Genomic DNA, 22,994 nt, shown 5'->3' on the forward strand with positions numbered 1-22,994 from the left:
GTCTAGAGAACTTTTGAACAGTTTGAAAGTTGATTTTTTCTGTTATTAATATTGCAAGAAACATAGAATTCTAATTGAAATTGGAATAAAACCAATGTAGGAGTTGGGTATATGGTAAGTAGAGTTATCTAAATTGCAAGTTCTTAATACAAAAATGTTTTTCCATTGCTTCTATCGATAACGTTAATTGCTGGTTATAGGATAGAAAGCAAAACGTTAAATGGCAATATTTAAATAATGAATAATGCAGGTGTCATTATTCCTTCTGAAGTTACATAATTTTTTTTTACCATTTAACACAATAGCAAAAATAATGTGAGTAATAAGTACTGATTGCAGAGGAGGTGCTTGCAAATGAATGTGCATCTTCGCACTGTGAGCATTTTACGTGCCTCCTAATAAATACAGTTGTTTCCATACCACAATAAATATGCAGCTCTTAAGGGAAAATAATTGGCCATGACAAGGATCTGGATCTCTTATGCACTCAGCCTCAGGTTTAGAGAGTGGAAACAGTGTTATAAAGGGTTCAGAGTTGAGAGACAGATGAGTTAACTGGAGAATGTAACACAAATGGGGAGTCAGTGAAGGTCAACCCCCTGTCACGATGCCCTTGTGAAAGGCATTCACAGCTAATTTCTTGTGTGACATGGATGCAAGCTCCTCCTCTCATGACATAAACCAGTATTCACCATTTGTCAGGCTAGTACCTTTCGGTACTATTTGTACCAGCATAAGAGTAAAGTAGAATAATGTTTCCTGGTTGTCCAAATACCTATTTCTGCTAAATAGTGCCCTGGATCCAGGATTAATAACCAAATAAAATATCTCCATCTTGTCAGAGATGTAGCAATTCCAAAGCCTCACAAAAATATCTCGTTCCCATTCAGTATCTTTCTCTACTGGGACAGCAAATAACCAATTATGATGCTTTTGCATGGGTTGAGATGTACCTATTAACAAGTGACTCATCTCTTCATTTCATGTAGTTGTCAGATCTTAAAACCAATATCTAACTCCAAATAAAACTCTCAAGAGATCTACTATGTCCTTACTCAGAGGTACACTATGTACCTTTCCACGAACTTGCAATCCAAATTGAATACATCACCTTAAGACAAACAGCCAACATTCAGCGAAACCCTAAGTAGCTCAGAGCACAAAACACCCTTCCATAATATAGAGAAATAATTCAAAGTTAAAATGTATGGAGTTCACATATACAAAAACTATATATGTGAACAATATAGTTTTCACTATAGGAACAATTTTTCCAATTTTAGTAAATAATGTGAAGAAAAACAGCCAATTTGGTTTTTCAGTAATGGTAACTATAGTAGTTTCTCTGGAAAAAAATGAGTCATAGTTTTATGAATTATTTTCTAAATAATATTTCTTTTTTTTTGCAGTACACGGGCCTCTCACTGTTGTGGCCTCTCCCGTTGTGGAGCACAGGCTCCGGATGCGCAGGCTCAGTGGCAATGGCTCACGGGCGTAGCTGCTCTGCGGCACGTGGGATCTTCCCGAACCGGGGCACGAACCCGTGTCCACTCTCAACCACTGCGCCACCAGGGAAGCCCTAAATAATATTTCTTATTAATTCCCAGTAACTAAGAAATGGAATGTAAATTACTAAGAAATGGGCTGCATTGAAGAAACTGATAGAAACACCCAATTTCTGTTCAGAGCCCACCCTGAACTCATGGATCATGGGTTCTCAGAGTCCCTGGCAAGTAGCTTACATACAACCCCATTCCCAGAAATAGAATTCTCTAAAAGTAAAATATGTAATCAGAAACAAACTCCTTCAACTTTACTTGGGTGGATGGTGTATACAATTTCAATAAGGAGGCATTCCACATACACAATTTTTTAAAGAATCACAATTTTCCCCCAATTTTAGTAGTATTAATTACTGCTTTAATGTTAGAGCTGATTTGTCATTCATTATATGGTATATCGGCCTTCTTAGCATTTATGTATTTGGGGTTTTTTTGCAAAAGTTTTTTCATGGTGTGGAGAATGAAAACAAAGAGATAGTTCGTTCTCAAATATTATCTATTGATTTAGGACTCAATTTTTCAGGTAGTGTTTGAAATTCCTTACATATAAAAACTCCTTTCACCATCTACCATCCATCCTCTACAAATAACAGGTTTTTAAAAAATTGAAACATTTAGATCTAACCTAAATTTTGTTTCTATCTACAGTATTTTATAGTTTTCACCCTAGAGTAAAGTAGGATAAAATTGCAAAATGCAATGATATTTTTTCTTTGACACTACAAGTATATCATTTATGAACATATAGAAACAATGAAGTCCTTTCTCTAATTATCATTATTCATGCTCTTGCTTTAAATTGTTCAAGTGGTAGCGACAATTTACTAGAAATCAGGGTTTACTTTTTTGCCTTGAGATTCTTTTTTAAGGTGAAGACAGCATTACCACTCACCCATTAATGTAAATATGACCATGTTACAGAGGCAGACATTGCATATCCGGGTTCTGCCTCTGTGAGTTTATCATGCCCTTTCAGGAAAGGAAATGTGTAAATAAGTGCTTTTCTGCAATTCTAACTCGAGAAATTAACAGACTCCTATCTTCTTTGCTGATGCTTAATGTTTTTTTGTGGGGAAAAAAGATAAGTGGAATGCATAATAAATAGCATGAACAAGGAAGGCACTCAAGGAATAGATTCATAAAATTTGCTGGTGAAACTGATTCCACCTTAACAATAAGCAATCAAGAACTACAGATTGAAGACGTGCTACGTACCCACCACTATCAAAGGAGTGATAGGAAATGTACAAACATAATCATGGAATCGCAGGTTCGGAGAAAAGACTCTTAGAATTCATCTAGTGAAGATGCCCTCTGAATGATTTCCTCATATCTATTGGACTTTAGAGGGTTTTGGTTGTTGATCTGTTTGTTTTTAAATCGGGAATTTTTCACGTATCTTTGAAGCTCCAGCACATACATACAGCACAATAGCTGTCAGTGGGAGGCATACAATAATACTGGTTGATTTGAATGAGCAAATAAATGAATTTATGATTATACACAACTCTACAGAGTGCTTGATTCTTCAGCCTATATTTAAGTGCTGAACAATTATACTGAGCAGAGATGATCTTCTATATATTTCTTGCACACTCTTGTTATCAGACATATGTGTTTAATTTTTGTGAAGTGTAGGGGCTTTGGTATAGTTAAGAAATTTATATAATGGTGGGCCCACATGGGATCACCCCACTCTCTTCACAGGACCCGGAAAAGAAGCTCCAAGCATCAAGAACCTGCTGATTGTCTAGGGCAGAAGGAGGCCTCCTTTGTTCCAGAAATGGGACTTGTGTGGGAAGGTCCTGCTTAGAGGAAAACAGACTTGTCTCCGAGGAAACAGGGGCTTAGGAAAAATACACAATTTATTAAATACAGATATATTTATTTTATAAGTAATTTTTTTAAAAAAATCCTAAAAAGAGTTCACTTCTGAAGCAACCCAGCTTTCTTGTCATTGAAAACCTGCTCTGACAGGATGTCCTTGTTCTGAGCCAGCCCTTCAGGTCAGCAGAGCACGATGGCCCCAGGCTGATCATCTCAGGGGGAACCCCTGAGCTTTTCACATGGTGAAGAGACTAGTTTTCTTTCAAGTTTGCAAACCAGCTGTTACTAGTTGCAAATTCAATGTCTTCGTTTCTATTTCTCTGACTTCATTTTCTCAAGTCTCAGCAAGATTCCTGTCTTTCCCTGTATTATCTTGGTGCTCAAGGACACATTTCTTGTCCTATTCTTTCCAGATTGAGCAGAGTGATCACAGCTGGGTCTTTTCTCTGTGCAGTTCCTCAAAGGCCAGCTCATTTGATCAGTGGGACAGGCGAGCACTACTTATGGTCACATCATTCTGCTTACTTCAAAGGGGCTTGAACTGGACCATGAATTTGTAAATAACAACAATAACAATCATCATAAAGCAATGGTAAATATAAAATCATGTCATCTCAGAGTCACAGCTCCTGAGACAGTGATGCAGACCCTTGTTTATCAAGGGGGACTCCTTCAGGCACGTGTGTTAGAAATGCCTGGGACACATATTCAAGATTCTGATTTTGAGGAGTATCGAACTCACTGAGTGGGAAACTTTTAGGTTAATGTCCTGGGATCTGGATATTTACAATGCTATCTGAGTAAGTCTTATGTATAATGAGGATTGCGAGTTACTATAAGAATCTCCAAAGGCCTGATACTTTGTTCCCATATTATTAGCAGCATTTCTGTAAAGGCACAAGTTATGAATTTACTCAGCTAGTCCACTGCTCTACTACCTGGTGTCCAAAATTGCCTCTATCGATTCCGTATATTTAGAAATCAAGCAAAATATACTAGAACGCTTTTTCAAGAAGTTATGATACTTAATAATGTTCTTTCTAATATCTAACTTCATCCATGCAGATGCTGTTGACCCTATTTCTGCAACTTGTCTGACATTCAGCAGGAAAAGGAAAACAATCACCATCCGTCACAGAACAATTCTTTCTCCATCTGCACACCATTCTTAAGCCAGCCCTTTGGTGTGATTCTTCCAGGATACATGAGTCAGCATCCAGCAGTGGGATTATAACCCACCTGGAAATCCTGGTTCCAAAACTGAATGCAGCATCTTCCTCCACCCAGGCTCCCTCCTCCTTCTGGGTTTTGTTTTCTTCCAGGGAAGCGTCACAGCTCACCAGGTTCTGAGTTAATCATACCAGAGTGAGCCGTGATTCCGTCACCTCCCCTACCCAGACAACTGCAGAGTTCTTCCCATAACTCCCCAAGAACCACTTTCAAATATCTCTCATCCTTTCCAGTGCCTTAATTCCCAGGTTGCCAACACCAGTGTCTCTAGGCCCAGAAACAAAGTTAACATGTGTGTAGAAACAAAGTTACTGTGTATATAGTGTCTTCCCTTAGAAATGAACTTATTTACAAAACAGAAGTAGAGTCACAGATGTAGAAAACAAACTAATGGTTACTGGGGATAAAGTGGGGGGAGGGATAAATTGGGAGATTGGGATTGACATATACACACTATTATATATAAAATAGATAACTAATAAGGACGTACTGTATAGTACAGGGAACTCTACTCAGTACTCTATAATGGCCTATATGGGAAAAGAATCTATGTATATGTATAACTGATTCACTTTGCTGTACACCTGAAACTAATACAACACTGTAACTCAAATATACTCCAATAAAAATTAAGAAAAAAAAGGAGTAGTTGTCATTGTGGCCAAACTGTAGACTGTAGCGTACTTGCCCAACCTAAAGGCATTCAGATCACAGTGTGTGTGTATGTGTGTGTGTGCATGCACAAACACACACACACACACACACACACACACAGTCTGTCCAAAGAAAACACATGTTTGCAGTTTGCAATTTCTACTTAATTCCCTCTTTTTTCTTTCTTTTTCTTTTATTCCCCCATTCCCCTACCTTCTTGCCCCTGGCAACTGCAGTTCAAGTCTCTGCTTCTATGTATTTGACTTGTTTAGATTCCGCGAGTGAGATCATGCAGCTTTTTTCTTTATGTGTCTGGCTTATTTTACTTAATATAATGCCCTCCAGGTTCATCCATGTTGTTGAAAACGGCAGGTTTCTTTCTTTCTTTAGGCTGATAATATTCCATTGAATACACTCAGCATCCCTCACCTGGACTACTGCAATGGTTTTCACACTGCCACTCACCTCTTTCCACTAATTCTTACAGGTATAATCCTTTGGAAGTTAAATACAGCTACAATACTAACCAGGCATAGCTACCATTCTGGAAGGGGAAATAGGTGAAAGTGGTTATGGGGATAGAGAAGAAAAAATATTTTAGGTGTGATTGGAAACTCCAGACTGTGCTTCTAGAAGGAGGATTTTGTTTTCTCCACCCCATAGTGGGAGCCGGAGCCAGGAGTCAGGTGGATTCCAGGCATGTGATGGAGGGAGTGAAGGTGTGACCTGCCCTCTCTCCCCTCCTTGTGATGTATCTTCCCCATTTTCTTCCCTTGGCCGTTTCCTTTTCCCATCCTCCCTTCATTCTCTTTCTTTTCTCCCCCTTTTCCCCAATGCTGCCTAACGCATCTTCCTACTGCTGATTTATTATCTCCTTTTCTTTTCACTTCTCTTTTTTTCTCTCTTCTTCCTATTAGTATCTTCTCCATCTCAACCTCAATTCCTTCCTCCAAATTCCACAAAATGGCACTGGAACTTGGAGAGCCTGAACGTCTATTTATTTATTTTTATTGCCTACTATCAACCTAACAGTAGAAGAAAAGGATGTTTCACGTTTTCCTTTTGTCCAAAGACGACTTAAAATTAGTTATATGTGGTCTACCATTTGCTTTTGTTTCTAAATTGTTTTTTCCTTCTGGTAAGTGACCTTAAGTAGAACGACGGCATTCTTGCCTTTGTCATAATCAATCATATTCTGTGCATCAGTATTCAGGGTCAGAGGAACTACATGAATGCTGGAGAGAAATTAACTGAAGCACTATAGTTGCTTTCTTATTACTAGAAATTATCTGAGCCAAAATACCAAGAAAGGATAATAGCCATTTTGAGCCTGGATGATATATCCAACTGAGTCATAATGTGGAAGAGACCATAGGAAAACTTGATAAAAAAAAGAAATATATATTCAGCATGGTAAGTAAACCTTTAGAATAGGTGTAAATTTTAAAACTATTATTTAACATTTCATACAAAGAAACAGAAACACTCTGATCAGAACTGTAATCATGGAAATAAATGTGTGTGTAATTTAGGCACAATGTGTAATTCCACTGAAACACATACAAACTAGATACACACAAATTATATATATATATATATACATACACACACACACACACACAAACACATATATACATTCTCAAAAGGTGTTAGATATTGTTTGTGCTGAAAAACATGCATATAGAGTCATAGATTCTTAGAATAACAAAGACATTAACAATCATCTCAAATTTAATATACTTTTAAGATAAAGAAATTGACTCATTCAGAGAGACGAAGAATGAAAGATGAAAAATGGAAGGGGCACCTCTGTGTAACCAGATGAATGGAAACCTGCTCAGTTATAGTTTTGCCTCCCAGCTCCCAGGGGTCACATCAAAGAACAAAAGGCTGGTCCCCAGGATGAGCAGTCATCAGATGCTACTGAGGCCCTTGGCTCACCTGCAATGGATAGTGATGGCCAGTGACAGTCACTGTAGCTCAGATTACATGATTAATCTCATGTACTGTCTGGTACCTAACGAAAATCAGAACACTGGGAGGCATGGCTAGGGTACCCCACCAGCACTGGGATAAACAGTGACCAGTTTCCTGAGGATGGATATCCAGAGATGCTATTCAGAGACAAGATGGATATCAGGGATGAGCAAAGAACTCACACATCACTCCATGGGCACAGAAATACAAGTGCACTATAAATGGTTTATAGTTGGTCAACATGCATTTTTCCTAAATATCATTTTAAACTAATTCTTTAAAAAAGTATTTCCTTGTCAGTTTCTGTTCTGTGACCATGCAGCCTGCATTCTATCTTCAAGCAAACTGTTTGTATCTAACATCAAATCTCTTGAGAGGCATCTTCAAGAAACATATTACAACCATTATGACCACAAAAGAAATGACTCTTGTCATGTTGAAGAGGAGATTCCACAGGGAACAAGTACCTTCAGCATCGGAAATGTGATTATTTACATCTCAGTCAAGATACCTTCTTTCATCCCCCTGAGGTGGAATTATCTGACAAATTAAATATCTTTATTTGGATGGCAAGGGATTATGAGAGTCACTTCCTGAAATACAAATAGAGGAATATACTCTCCAAGTCAGATCCCTAGTGTGACCTTCATTTAACGGAACTCACTTTGAATGATCTGAGTATTTTATTGCCTACATTCTAAATTTATAGATCCTCAATGAGAGCGGTCTCATATCAGACACTAGTCTAATTTGATCTTTTTAAAGTGGGCATAAGCTTAAAACAGATTCCTTTGTTTCTCGGACTTCAATCTTCATTAACTTTTTCCTTTAAATCTTAGCTTGAGTGGAGTTTTCCTTTTCAAAAAGCTATTCAGCTTAGTTCGAAACTTCTTAGTTGGGTTAACCACGTCGGCTTTAAAAATTTAAGCTCAAACGTTACCTGTGATACATTTTAAGAATATTAAGCACCCAGTATATAATATCAACCTTTCCTCCGATAAATATCGTTTTCTACGATTTTTTAACTTGAGAATCTCCAAAGGAAACAGATTATATTTCAAATGATACTTCTTAATAATTGAAATTAAGTTTCTTCCCTAGGTAACATTCTCTAAAGACTTTTATTACATCATCTTGTGTTTATAACTTCTTCTTAGAATGGGTGCCAGACCATATTATGAAAACTGTTTGGCGCATGAAAGCAGTACAGTGAAACAGTTAAAAATGTAAGCTAATGAGTCAGACTAATAAGGCTCAAATCCTGTCTTTGTCTACTCCCTGGGTGACTGCACAGATTCTTAAGCTCTCTGTTCATCAGGATTATCATTTTAACAATATTTCCTTAATTGGTTGGGAGAATTAAATGAGCTAAGACTGTAATGCACTTAGAACAGTGCTAGGCAGAGTGCACTAGATACATATTAACCATTACTATTATTACATATTATAGTAATTGTTCTATTGTGTTGTTCTAGATTATTATTTTAGTAGGCTCTCAGAAACTAATTATGGAATAAAGGACTGAATGTGGGAAAACATTCTTTTTCCCTGAAATATTTGAAGTTCAAATTTCATTACCTTGAAATAAACAGAGCACTTTAACCGTAGAATATTAGTAAAAACTGGAAATCGCATTCAATTTTTATCTAAATCCTTTTCCTACAGGATGCTGGGGATTCTAAGGACCTGGCCTGGGCAGGGGACGTTTTAGGGTAAGGCTGGGTGAATAGAGCGCTCCTTACCAGGTCCTGGGTTCAGAGCAAAGAGTCAAAAATAAGAAGAGGAGAAAACCAAGATCTGCAAATCAGAGAATCAAGACACCAAAAGGGAGGCACAGAAGCCAAGAACCTGGAGAATCTGGAAGGTGAGAGTAGAAAACAATGGGTCAGATAAAAAGCTTGATGGTGTTACTGGGACTAATCCTAGGGCAGGTGCTGCCCACAGATCTGATTTTTGGGTGGAAAGGCCATATTTAAGGTGCCGAGGACTGGACTGGGCAGCTAGCTCTGTCCTCACTCTATTCTTGCTGCACCACTTAGACTGCACTGAACAGAACCAGCACTTGGATTTTAAGCTAAGACACATACTCACGATGATATTCTCTACCTTTTAGAAAAACGGCATACATGTGCAACCTCATCACAAGAAAACAGAAAGCATCTCAGAAGCAAAAAGATCAAACAAACATTTACATTTCCCCTACATCAATGCATATACCTCAGCAGGACAACATGATAAAATCATCAGCAGAAACAGAACTAGAAGCTATGGCAGAAACTGCATCTAATAATTTTTAGGCATCTCAGAGATTACTTGCGGGTAAAAGAAACAAAAATAACAGAACAAATGTCAAATCAATGAAACTGACTTTTATCTGAAATAAGGTATCTCTAGAAAATGATCTTTATCTGAATCGAATTCTTCCTAAAGGGGAGATAGGGAATTCTAGCTTCCTCTTGCTCCCAGTATGTTGAATATTCATCTTGTGAAACAGAATGCAATTTGCATAATGTAGGGCCCAGGTCTGTGTGCAGGAACACCCTTCAGGGAAGGTGGAGGAAGGTTCCAAATGACAAGAGTATTTCCCAGCTCACCACGAAGGGAATCTGCAGCTCACATTTCATCTTCTTTGACAGATTCCCCGGATTTGCTGAAGAAAATATATCACATTGCATGGGAGGCCCCAGAGGATGCTTCTTCTCTGCTTAAGTTTTAGGTGTGTGTGTGTATGTATGTATGTTTACATGTGGTTTTTTTGATGATGATATTTAACAACAGAGTTTTAAAGAATTTATACTAAGATGACATGCAAACCTAAATAAGAGAATTTTCTTTGAGGCTCCATGATTTTATCCACTTTTGCTCAAGGAATAATGGAAAGAAGTATTTTCATCTAAGTCTCTATTGCTTGGACTTGTGACAGATATGAATTCTAGCTGCATTATAATATATGGATACAGTATACCTGGATATGAATTATTTGTAAACAGTAAATATTACAGAAGAGACTAGAAGGTGCCCAGCTACTAGCACACATTAACACAAAACCAAGACTTGCTTAAATTTAAATGCAATATCCATTTTGATAATAGAATTATTTTCCCAATAAAGCATTTCCTCAATCTGAATTCTCACTTTTAAAAGAACTAATCTCTCCTAAATTTACTTTTGTAGAATTCCCATTTATTCTGTTTCTTTTTATAAAATAATCTTTTACAAGAAACTCCCTAAGACAAGCACAATTCTAAACAGTAGAAAAAGATTATATCAATATCAACGCTTTCAAAATTGCTCAATTTTCCGTGAACTGGGACATATAAAAATATGCAAATGCACAATTTTAAGAGGTGATATAACTCTTCCACTTGATACACTGATATTATCAAACATTGATGACTAATGAATTAATAGCTCCTACAGCACTGCAGTAAAGGTCAAATACTAAAGCAAAAATGAGAGTCATGAGACAGAACTTTCTCACTTTTGTGGTTGATGCTCTCGCTATTTTGCAGACATTGAATGAACGGCCAATATCTTGGGCATGCTACTTACCGATGGGTAGAGGTAACCTTCTCCATTCATGGCTATATACAACCCTGTTTTCACTCCCTGGATGGCCACGACGCGCAGTCCCACTGGTATGAGGTTGAACAGTGCTGTTAAGAGAAAGATAGTCTGTCACCAAAGGGCAGGAAGAAGCGAAGCATCCCCATCACTTTTCTCTGTCTCATTTGTTCTATTTGAGAAATATTATGTTTCTTACAACCTTCTGAGAAGTTCCAATTCAGTAACTTTTATTACTCTATTTAAGAAGTTTCTGTTACAAGTAAAATTTGCACTTGAGCTCCAATTTATAGATCTTAGCAGTCTCCCTATAGCATTCTGAAGAACTGATGGCATAATAAACAGAATCAAGCCTGTAATTGTGATTCTAGAATCAAACCTGTAATCATGATTATAGTATCACAGTCTCTGACACCATTTGATACCAAAAGAAATAAACTACGAAGATTCTGAAAAAGCAGAATTTTAAGAGCCCAAGTTGAGTGTTTATTCTGGTCTTTTAAGTAGAAGGTTTGCTTCATCACTGCAATGTAGGACAGGCAAGAAGTTTAAAAGGTAATTCCAAAACTAAATTACTCTTGCAGAACCAACATGATATGCCAGCAGAGCCCAGAAATGATGTGCACCTGCCAATGTGCTAAATTTAGAAAGAACTAATCAAACTGAATGGCATGCAAATTTCATAGATAATTTTCTTTATTAATAGTTCATAAAACTATGAGTGAAAACTAAAACAAAGAGGGAAAAGTATTCAATTTTACCCACGACAGAGATAAAAACTCATGTTTCCATGTTCTGTTTCTTCTCTTATTGACAGAAATGTATTTTTACGTATATTTTACATTGTGCAGACAGCAATGTTATCACTGATTTTTTTTAAAAAAAGTCTTAACATCCTTAATAATGCATTTCCATGCCATGGTTACATGTGAGTGTGTAGCGGGTATTCTAGCACCATTCTTGGTGAGAATTGCTGGATGATTTTGGAGATTTTATCAGAGACACATTTATAAGATAACTGTTAATTATGGGAGGTTATCTGCTCCCATTCTAGTTCTTAATTCAAGTCTAATTCTAAGTAATAGAACCAGGCCAGAAGAGGCAATGAAAACACTAAAATGTCGCAGTAAATGTACAAGTAAAATATCTTAGGTTAAGGCTCTCACCTTTATTCCACAAAAGATACATAGTTTCAAAAATGTGGGCAATTTTGACTTAAATCGATAGGTTTACTCAGTACATAATTTTAAATGGACTTTCTAAATTGTGTTCTATTTAATTCCAAGGCACATGTTTTCTCTGAATAGGGTAGGGGAAAATTATGCCCTCTCTTCCAATTATTACCTATTACTGATCTTGAGATCTCAAGATGTCTATGCTACTCAGATGATGAAAGGAAAATGGCAGGCCATGGCCCTAGAAAATTATCCTGCAAGAACACTCAGGGGCATATATGGTTAGGTGGATATTAGCTTTCATGATGCAAACTAACACTGGACTGTCTTCTGTTGGATTCTAGGGGCTTATGATATCCTTATGGAGGAACAAGGCTTCTGTTTGCTTATTTCTATTAGTTAATATTAAACGTGAGTGTGGATTTATTGAGTATTTGTGTCATGGTAACTCTCAGTATTCCTTCTTCATGGGAGAAAGCCATTGGCCATTTTCACTGTTTTCTATAATACCTGAACTGTCCCATCTCCCTTACATTTTGAAAGGATGGGCATCATAGGGTAATTCCCGATTTATGTGCAAAAGTTTTTTTGAAAACCATAATTGTACATCTATCCATGCAAACTATTCTATCCTAACCTATTCAAACGTAACTATTCTAACCTTCATACATATCTAATGGTATTTGTAGGTACCATATAATTGATATAGGCCAGATGGAATAATCCTAGAAGGTAAGTGCATCAAGAACTCACTAAAATAATACAGTATGGGAAAGAGTAAAATTATAGAAGATAGTCTAAAATGACTGTACTAAAAAAAAACTGTCCCCCTCCCTAGGATTTTGGTTGTGACCTGAATAATAATTAAAATAATAGTTATTACAATTTACAGGATGAAAACGGAAAGTGAATCCACAGAACCACCGTAACGTGGAAGCCTATTCAGAGCTGACCATGACTGAACCATGGCGCTAATCAAAACCACAGATACCCACATTGAATGAAACATCATTACGTTTTTTTCCCTGTTTTTGTATATAACATAATTATAAAGCAATATCACAAGACCTAGGGGAGTAAGAATAATGAAGATGTCCATGCTACTTTGTTCATTCTGTGGAACACTCCAGTCTCCATAGAATAGTGAATTTCATTCAACCCTGGCTGCACTTTAAAACTAGCTGTATTCATAAAATAGGGTGGCCATGCCCAACTCCAGACCAATGGAATTAAATCAGTCTCTGGGAGTGGGTTTAGGGCACAACGAATTTTTAAAAACAAACGCTCCTCAAATGACCCCGACCTACAGCCAAGGTAAGAAACACCCTCCTAAGGCCTTTCGGGGAGTGGGCACTGTGAGTGACAGGCCATTTTCAAACAGCAAGTTATCAGGTTGGGAACTTCTAAGGTGAGAGGGATTGGTTTGTATGAGGCTTTGATCTTGCAATAGTTATTGCATATGGATATTTCTATAGTCCTCTTCTGCTTGCAGTATCTGGTAATGGGGACAAAGAAGTTTAAGAGCACAGGAAAAACCCCGGGGCATCCCCAGAAGCAAACTGGGGAAGCAAACCACTCCCTAATCAAATACCATAGTCATGGTAATGCTGACCTTTAGTAGATAGAAGGGAAACTCTAAGAATTTTAAAGAAACACACCCCGGAAAATGAGTGTGGTGATGAGGTAAGCCAGGTGCTCACTACCTTTTGTGAAAAATCTTTCCGGGGCACGTGCAAGCCTAGGTAAGCAGGTGAGTTGCTCCAGTACCTCTCTACTAGGACCATTTTCTTGCCCAGATAGTTCTAGATCTCAGGCTGTTAAGCCTGAGAGGACGTTAGTATCAGGTTCGCCTGCAGGCCTTTCTCCTTCCCAACACATTTAAATTTTTTGACAAAGGAAGCTGAGCAGGTTGGTTCGACTTTACCTAGTTTTAAGTAATCTCATATTTAGTAGTGGGCTATTTATTGAGCTCAAATCACGAAAATTGGAAGATTCAAGCCTCAGTTTTGTCATTTGATGACTTTTGGGATGGCATCAGGGTGACGTGTAGGTTATTTCTCTTTATTTTTCCTATCTATAGATGACTAATCCTTGTTTTGCATTCAGAGAAATATAAAAAAATGGAATGTGTTTGTGAATTATTACATCATAGCCTTCCTCAAGAAAAAAGGGCAGTGCTCTAATGAGGACCTGTCTGTCAGCATCTCTGATGCTCACCTCCATTTCTAAAGAACACTTTTCAGGGCTAACCATTTCCCTAGGAGTAGAAGATTACTGTGATAAACCAGAGAAAAGAAAATACCTTAAAATTCATCCTAAAAAACTGTGTTTTTCAATTAAGATGGTGATAGTACACAAAGTAGAGTTAATTAGTAATTCCCGTTGCTTTTATAAAGCTGCTACAATCTGCCAAGTTTTATTAAATTTTACAATCATCCAATTTTTATAACCTTTTGAGAAGGAAACATTTATCTCAGACTGTTTTATTCTGTTCTGCTTTGTCTTCGCAAATGTTGACATGGTGAAGAAACTAACCTAACTGGCTTAAAGGGCACATAAAATGCAATGGTAACTTGTAAGAAAAGAAACCGTGGGCCAGATCTTTGCATAGGAATCAAAATCCCTCTAGTGAGGTCACTCTGATTTGGTTCTGATTTGCTTGTCCACTGGGGCTCCTGTTCCTGCTTGGTTCCCAGAACTGTTCCTCACCAGTATCTGAGGGGATTAGAAAGGATTTCACGAGCCACCCAGAGATTCTTGTTCCTCCGGTGCAGTTACACAATAGGAGGAAAGAAGCCTCATACATTCAGGAACAGAAGGTCTAGTATCTTTTACTATCTCAGCTTTCCAGTCTAGTGTTTAATATTATGCAGATAACCAGCTATAATCACTTGTGTGTATAATGTCTACATCTGTACTTTCACAATTTAGGAAATACTGTGCTGCTTACTCAATTGTGAAGCAATATGCTTTTAAAAGACAGTGTCTACTTGACACTTCTTAACTCGATATTGAGTCCATAATGAAAAATAACCAATTTGTCTGGCATTACAAAAACAAAAGGAGAAGGTAGGGAAAAAACTCATAAACCATTTGTTTGAAGGAAATTATTTTCCCAGGAAGTCCAACTAAGCAGCATTTTCATACGGCTATAGTATATTTCCTTTCTTGAAAACTTTGTCAAAATGGATGGCATCAACCTCTAGTCTGATAGATCAGTGTCATAGCTCTTATCATAACCATAGTTATGGAAAACTTGTTCTTGTGCTCTACTAGACTCTGGCTGAAGAAAATCAGAGGACACTGAAGACATCAGAACTTAGGAGTCTCTAAAGTCCATGACCCCCATGACTGTAAGATGTAAGAAAAAGAGAATGCGTTTTGTCAAAGAATGGGTAAGGAGTTAAAAGTGGGGAAAGGAAAATGAGCAGATATATATGTATTAACATGAATCAGAAGAAACTGACATCTTTTGTAGGTCAAAGATGGTCAAGTGCTGATGATTTTAAAAGTTCAACCTAATATCAAAATCCCAAAAAGTAAACAATGTTTGACATCAGTCTTATGAATAAAAATGTCTTCTCTTTCTTCTCTGTATCTGAATTGCTTTACCTTCTCTTTTTCTAAATCAAAAGAGGAAATAAAGTGAACAAAAATCAATGAACAAATATGACAGGGAAAAATTTAAAGTACAAAAGGACGACATAATATAAACAAAGAGAGGAAAAGATTAAACATTGAATAGGAGGGGAATGTAGATAAACAAAGAAAATATTTAAAATTGAAAGAAAAATTAAAAATGAAGTGACATCCAAACTCTAAAATATAAACACAATGGCTGGGAAAATATTGATATTTCACTTAGCAACACCAAATGCAAAAATAGTCTATATCATTAGCTGCTCTCAGAATCAGTGCTTCTCAAAAGTTGATTACTAGACTTTAAAACAGGAAGAATCTATAATTTGGTTATATGTATTCAAAGCCTCCTTCTTTCCATAGAATGATGTTCTGTATATGAAGGATAAATGATAAATCAATGAAAAGATTCATATCTACTAGTAATATGGGATTAAATATTTCTAATAAAATCAATTTTTGCTTTTCACTAATTCTCCTGAGCAATAAAAAGTGTGTCTATTTTAGAACTGATGTGCTAAACTAAAGGGAATCAGAGGCCAATATGAACAGAAAATGGGAAAGGAAAACACAATTGAACAAGAGGGCTGGGCACCAGAATAAAAATACAAAGAAAAGTTATATATAAAGAAATAGTAAAATGAAGACAGACATTAAAACAAGGGAAAGTGGGTGGCTTTTTAATTTAAAAAAGTAAATAAAAGCACAGACCCAATTTTATCAAATAAATAATTTGTACAATGCATTTAAAAGCACACAGCCTTCATGTTCTCTCTATAAAGAAAGATATTATCTTTTCTTGTTGAACACAAAGAATTTTAAAAATAATATTTTTATTATTTGAAACATAACATTTCTATTATTTGAAACAACTAATCCTTGTAACTCTTGAATTTCCAGTTATCATTAAGAAGCTACAGGCCTAATAAAGATAAAACTTCCAAAGTAAACATGTAATCAACTTTCACCTGAATGTGTTAGTGTAGTTACTTGACTTTGATGATAATGAGATTAAAGTAACAATAATGCTGGATATGACAATTGTTTGGAAAAAAACCTGAAAAGATTAACTAATACGTCTCTTAAAATGACAGGTTTCTTTTGTGGCTCTATGAATATCTCCAGCCATGTGGTCCAAGTAAAATTGTCAATGGCATTCTATTGTGTAACATTTGTAAAAATGAATGAACATAACCCAATATTTGCAAGTGTATTTTTAAAAGTCATTTAAGTAGCAGTGTATCTTCTACCAATTGTGTTCACTGGTGGCCTGAGGTTGTCACTTACTAGAATTAGTGCTGTCATCCTTGGTTCCATCGAGAGCTCCATCGGGGTGCATTTGCAAGTAGTAGCCTTGCCTGCAATATAACCTGGTCACTATACCCTTGAGCTGGGGATCTGAAAGGCAAACATAGTGGTCATAAGCCTCACAATGTGTCACAATTGAATTTCTTTTTTCTTTTCTGTTTCTTTTCTTTCTTTTTCGAAGTAAGAGGGTATTTTATGGACATAGCACCTTTTATTTTATGCTTCCCAGATGTCTCTGTATTTCTCAAACCTGGAAGATGCTAATCACAGAAGGTGAAGAAACTGCAGTCATCAGCTGAAGCTAATAGGTCATTTTATGAAACTGATATGTGTGTATTTAAATGGTTGGTTACTTAAAAGATTAAACTACTTAATCTGTTAGTTTAGTTATTAATTAAGTCCTAAACTAACTAGCTTAATAGTTTAAACTAATATGATTCAGGATGGCAGGACAAGAGTTTTGCAAACTTCTGGCTTTAAGAAACCTTGTTAAAGGCTTCTTAACCTTGTTAAAGACTTCTTTAACAAGAAACATTGTTAAAGGCTTTTTACTTAATTTGACAAGGAATTCCAAAATGTGAAAAAGCTGTATTAAAAAAAAGTCACACTAACATTTGGTACACATTCTTAGAAAAAGCCCTGATATGGAGGGTGTTTCCTTGATGTCTAAATGGTCACCCTAACTTGCACAGAAACATCTGTGTACTGATGTGTGATCCATAGGAAAATGTGTAAATCAACTTCTGAACTCAGGGCAAGACACAATAACAAACCTAAGCTCTCTGGTCATAATCTAGACAAATTGAATGAATTAAAAAGATAATCCTATATAACTTATACAACTAAAAAGGACAGTAAAATTGTACAATATGGCTTTTGATTCTTGGCCCAAATGGCTTGAGGTTGAGGGCAGTGGAAGTTTATTAAAACCAAAAGGGGACAGATACACCAGAAATACATCTACACGTGGAACAACTCCTACAGAACACCTACTGAACGCTGGCAGAAGACCCCAGACCTCCCAAAAGGCAAGAAACCCCCCACGTACCTGGTTAGGGCAAAAGAAAAAAATAAACAGAGACAAAAGGATAGGGACGGGTCCTGCACCAGCGGGAGGGAGCTGTGAAGGAGGAAAAGTGTCCACACACTAGGAAGCCCCTCCGCGGGCGGAGACTGCGGGTGGCGGAGTGGGGGAGCTTCGGAGCCGCGGAGGAGAGCACAGCAACAGGGGTGCGGAGGGCAAAGCGGTGAGATTCCAGCACAGAGGATCAGGGCCGACCGGCACTCACCAGCCGAGAGGCTTGTCTGCTCACCCGCCGGGGCGGGCGGGGCTGGGAGCTGAGGCTCCGGCTTCAGTCGGAGCACCGGGAGAGGACTGGGGTTGGCGGCGTGAACACAGCCTGCAGGGCGTTAGTGCACCGCGGCTAGCCGGGAGCGAGCCCGGGGAAAAGTCTGGACCTGCCGAAGAGGCAAGAGACTTTTTCTTCCCTCTTTGTTTCCTGGTGCGTGAGGAGAGGGGATTGAGAGCGCGGCTTAAAGGAGCTCCAGAGACGGGCGCGAGCCGCGGCTAAAAGCGCGGACCCCAGAGACGGGCATGAGACGCTAAGGCTGCTGCTGCCGCGACCAGGAACCCTGTGTGCGAGCACAGGTCACTCTCCACACCCCCTTCCGGGGAGCCTGTGCAGCCCGCCACTGCCAGGGTCCCGTGATCCAGGGACAACTCCCCCGGGAGAGCGCACGGCGCGCCTCAGGCTGCTGCAACGTCACGGCGCAACGTCACGCCTGCCTCTGCCGCCGCAGGCCCGCCCCGCACTCCGCGCCCCTCCCCCGCCCCCCCCCCCCCCGGCCTGAGTGAGCCAGAGCCCCCGAGTCAGCGGCTTCTTTAACCCCTTCCTGTCTGAGCAAAGAACAGACGCCCTCCGGCGACCGACACGCACAGGTGGGACCAAATCCAAAGCTGAGCCCCTGGGAGCTGTGAGAACAAAGAAGAGAAAGGGAAATCTCTCCCAGCAGCCTCAGAAGCAGCGGATTAAACCTCCACAATCAACTTGATGAACCCTGCATCTGTGGAATACATGAATACACAACGAATCATCCCAAATTAAGGAGCCGTGTGGATGAAAGGCTCTTGGTGCTGCAGCCAGGAGTTAGTGCTGTGCCTCTGAGGTGGGAGAGCCAATTTCAGGACACTGGTCCACAAGAGGCCTCCCAGCTGCACATAATATCAAACGGCGAAAATCTCCCAGAGATCTCCATCTCAACGCCAGCACCCAGCTTCACTCAACGACCAGCAAGCTACAGTGCTGGACATCCTATGCCAAACAACTAGCAAGACAGGAACACAATCCCACCCATTAGCAGACAGGCTACCGAAAATCATAATAAGCCTACAGGCACCCCAAAACACACCACCACGTGGACCTGCCCACCAGAAAAAGACAGGATCCAGCCTCATCCACCAGAACACAGGCACTAGTACCCTCCACCAGGAAGCCTACACAACCCACTGAACCAACCTTAGCCACTGGGGACAGACACCAAAAACAACGGGAATTACAAACCTTCAGCCTGCAAAAAGTAGACCCCAAACACAGTAAGATAAGCAAAATGAAAAGACAGAAAAACACACAGCAGATGAAGGAGCAAGATAAAAAACCACCAGACCTAACAAATGAAGAGGAAATAGGCATTCTACCTGAAAAATAATTCAGAATAATGATAGTAAAGATGATCCAAAATCTTGGAAATAGAATAGACAAAATGCAAGAAACATTTAACAAGGACATAGAAGAACTAAAGATGAAACAAATAATGATGAACAACACAATAAATGAAATGAAAAATACTCTAGATAGGATCAATAGCAGAATAACTGAGGCAGAAGAACGGATAAGTGACCTGGAAGATAAAATAGTGGAAATAACTAATGCAGAGCAGAATAAAGAAAAAAGAATGAAAACAACGGAGGACAGTCTCAGAGACCTCTGGGACAACATTAAATGCACCAACATTCGAATTATAGGGGTTCCAGAAGAAGAAGAGAAAAAGAAAGGGACTGGGAAAATATTTGAAGAGATTATAGTTGAAAACTTCCCTAATATGGGAAAGGAAATAGTTAATCAAGTCCAGGAAGCACAGAGAGTCCCATACAGGATACATCCAAGGAGAAATACTCCAAGACACATATTAATCAAACTGTCAAAAATTAAATACAAAGAAAGCATATTAAAAGCAGCAAGGGAAAAATAACACACAAGGGAATCCCCATAAGGTTAACAGCTGATCTTTCAGCAGAAACTCTGCAAGCCAGAAGGGACTGGCAGGACATATTTAAAGTGATGAAGGAGAAAAACCTGCAACCAAGATTACTCTACCCAGCAAGGATCTCATTCAGATTTGATGGAGAAATTAAAACCTTTACAGACAAGCAAAAGCTGAGAGAGTTCAGCACCACCAAACCAGCTCTACAACAACTGCTAAAGGAACTTCTCTAGGCAAGAAACACAAAAGAAGGAAAAGACCTACAATAACGAACCCAAAACAATTAAGAAAATGGGAATGGGAACATACATATCGATAATTACCTTAAATGTAAATGGACTAAATGCTCCCACCAAAAGACACAGATTGGCTGAATGGATACAAAAACAAGACCCATATATTTGTTGTCTACAAGTGACCCACGTCAGACATAGAGACACATACAGACTGAAAGTAAGGGGATGGAAAAAGGTATTTCATGCAAATGGAAACCAAAAGAAAGCTGGAGTAGCAATTCTCGTATCAGACAAAATAGACTTTAAAATAAAAACTATTAGAAGAGACAAAGAAGGACACTACATAATGATCAAGGGATCGATCCAAGAAGAAGATATAACAACCGCAAATATTTATGCACCCAACATACGAGTACCTCAATACATAAGGCAAATACTAACAGTCATAAAAGGGGAAATCGACAGTAACACATTCATAGTAGGGGACTTTAACACCCCACTTTCACCAATGGACAGATCATCCAAAATGAAAATAAATAAGGAAACACAAGCTTTAAATGATACATTAAACAAGATGGACTTAATTGATATTTATAGGACAGTCCATCCAAAAACAACAGAATACACATTTTCCTCAAGTGCTCATGGAACATTCTCCAGGGTAGATCATATCTTGGGTCACAAATCAAGCCTTGGTAAATTTAAGAAAACTGAAATTGTATCAAGTATCTTTTCCAACCACAACGCTATGAGACTAGATATCAATTACAGGAAAAGATCTGTAAAAAATACAAACACATGGAGGCTAAACAATACACTACTTAATAACCAAGTGATCACTGAAGAAATCAAAGAGGAAATCAAAAAATACTTAGAAACAAATGGCAATGGAGACACGACGACTCAAAATCTATGGGATGCAGCAAAAGCAGTTCTAAGAGGGAAGTTTATAGCAATACAATCCTACCTTAAGAAACAGGAAACATCTCGAATAAACAACCTAACCTTGCACCTAAAGCAATTAGAGAAAGAAGAACAAAAAAACCCCAAAGTAGCAGAAGGAAAGAAATCATAAAAATCAGATCAGAAATAAATGAAAAAGAAATGAAGGAAACGATAGCAAAGATCAATAAAACTAAAAGCTGGTTCTTTGAGAACATAAACAAAATTGATAAACCATTAGCTAGACTCAGCAAGAAAAAAAGGGAGAAGACTCAAATCAATAGAATTAGAAATGAAAAAGGAGAAGTAACAACTGACACTGCAGAAATACAAAAGATCATGAGAGATTACTACAAGCAACTCTATGCCAATAAAATGGACAACCTGGAAGAAATGGGCAAATTCTTAGAAAGGCACAACCTGCCAAGACTGAATCAGGAAGAAATAGAAAATGTGAACAGACCAATCACAAGCACTGAAATTGACTGTGATTAAAAATCTTCCAACAAGCAAAAGCCCGGGACCAGATGGCTTCACAGGCGAATTCTATCAAACATTTAGAGAAGAGCTATCACCTATCCTTCTCAAACTCTTCCAAAATATAGCAGAGGGAGGAACACTCCCAAACTCATTCTACGAGGCCACCATCACCCTGATACCAAAACCAGACAAGGATGTCACAAAGAAAGAAAACTACAGGCCAATATCACTGATGAACATAGATGCAAAAATCCTCAACAAAATACTAGCAAACAGAATCCAACAGCACATTAAACGTATCATACACCATGATCAAGTGGGGTTTATTCCAGGAATGCAAGGATTCTTCAATATACGCAAATCAATCAACGTGATACACCATATTAACAAATTGAAGGAGAAAAACCATATGATCATCTCAATAGATGCAGAGAAAGCTTTTGACAAAATTCAACACCCATTTATGATAAAAACCCTGCAGAAAGTAGGCACAGAGGGAACTTTCCTCAACATAATAAAGGCCATATATGATAAACCCACAGCCAACATCATCCTCAACGGTGAAAAACTGAAAGCATTTCCACTAAGATCAGGAACAAGACACTCCCATCACTCTTATTCAACATAGTTTTGGAAGTTTTAGCCACAGCAATCAGAGAAGAAAAGGAAATAAAAGGAATCCAAATCGGAAAAGAAGTAAAGCTGTCACTCTTTGCAGATGACATGACACTACACATAGAGAATCCTAAAGATGCTACCAGAAAACTACTAGAGCTAATCAATGAATTTGGTAAAGTAGCAGGATACAAAATTAATTCTGGCATTCCTATACACTAATGATGAAAAATCTGAAAGTGAAATCAAGGAAACACTCCCATTTACCATTGCAACAAAAAGAATAAAATATCTAGGAATAAACCTACCTAAGGAGACAAAAGACCTGTATGCAGAAAATTATAAGACACTGATGAAAGAAATTAAAGATGATACAAATAGATGGAGAGATATACCATGTTCTTGGATTAGAAGAATCAACATTGTGAAAATGACTCTACTACCCAAAGCAATCTACAGATTCAATGCAATCCCTATCAAACTACCACTGGCATTTTTCACAGAACTAGAACAAAAAATTGAGG

The 22,994-nt window shown here is 38.1% G+C and overlaps 1 protein-coding gene across 2 annotated transcripts in view; it reads right to left on the reverse strand.

Moving 5' to 3' along the window:
* FGF14 (fibroblast growth factor 14) overlaps nt 1–22,994 on the reverse strand; it is a 612,786-nt gene that overhangs the window by 97,686 nt on the left and 492,106 nt on the right. For both annotated transcript variants that reach the window (XM_060129221.1, XM_060129223.1), the window contains exons 2-3: nt 16,916–17,026; nt 10,803–10,906 (exon numbers count right to left, since the gene is read on the reverse strand). In XM_060129221.1, the coding sequence (XP_059985204.1) occupies nt 10,803–10,906; nt 16,916–17,026 (215 nt within the window). The remainder of the gene's footprint in view (nt 1–10,802; nt 10,907–16,915; nt 17,027–22,994) is intronic.

Source organism: Lagenorhynchus albirostris, chromosome 18 (assembly GCF_949774975.1).
Source record: "Lagenorhynchus albirostris chromosome 18, mLagAlb1.1, whole genome shotgun sequence".
In the NCBI taxonomy this organism is placed as follows: domain Eukaryota; kingdom Metazoa; phylum Chordata; class Mammalia; order Artiodactyla; family Delphinidae; genus Lagenorhynchus; species Lagenorhynchus albirostris.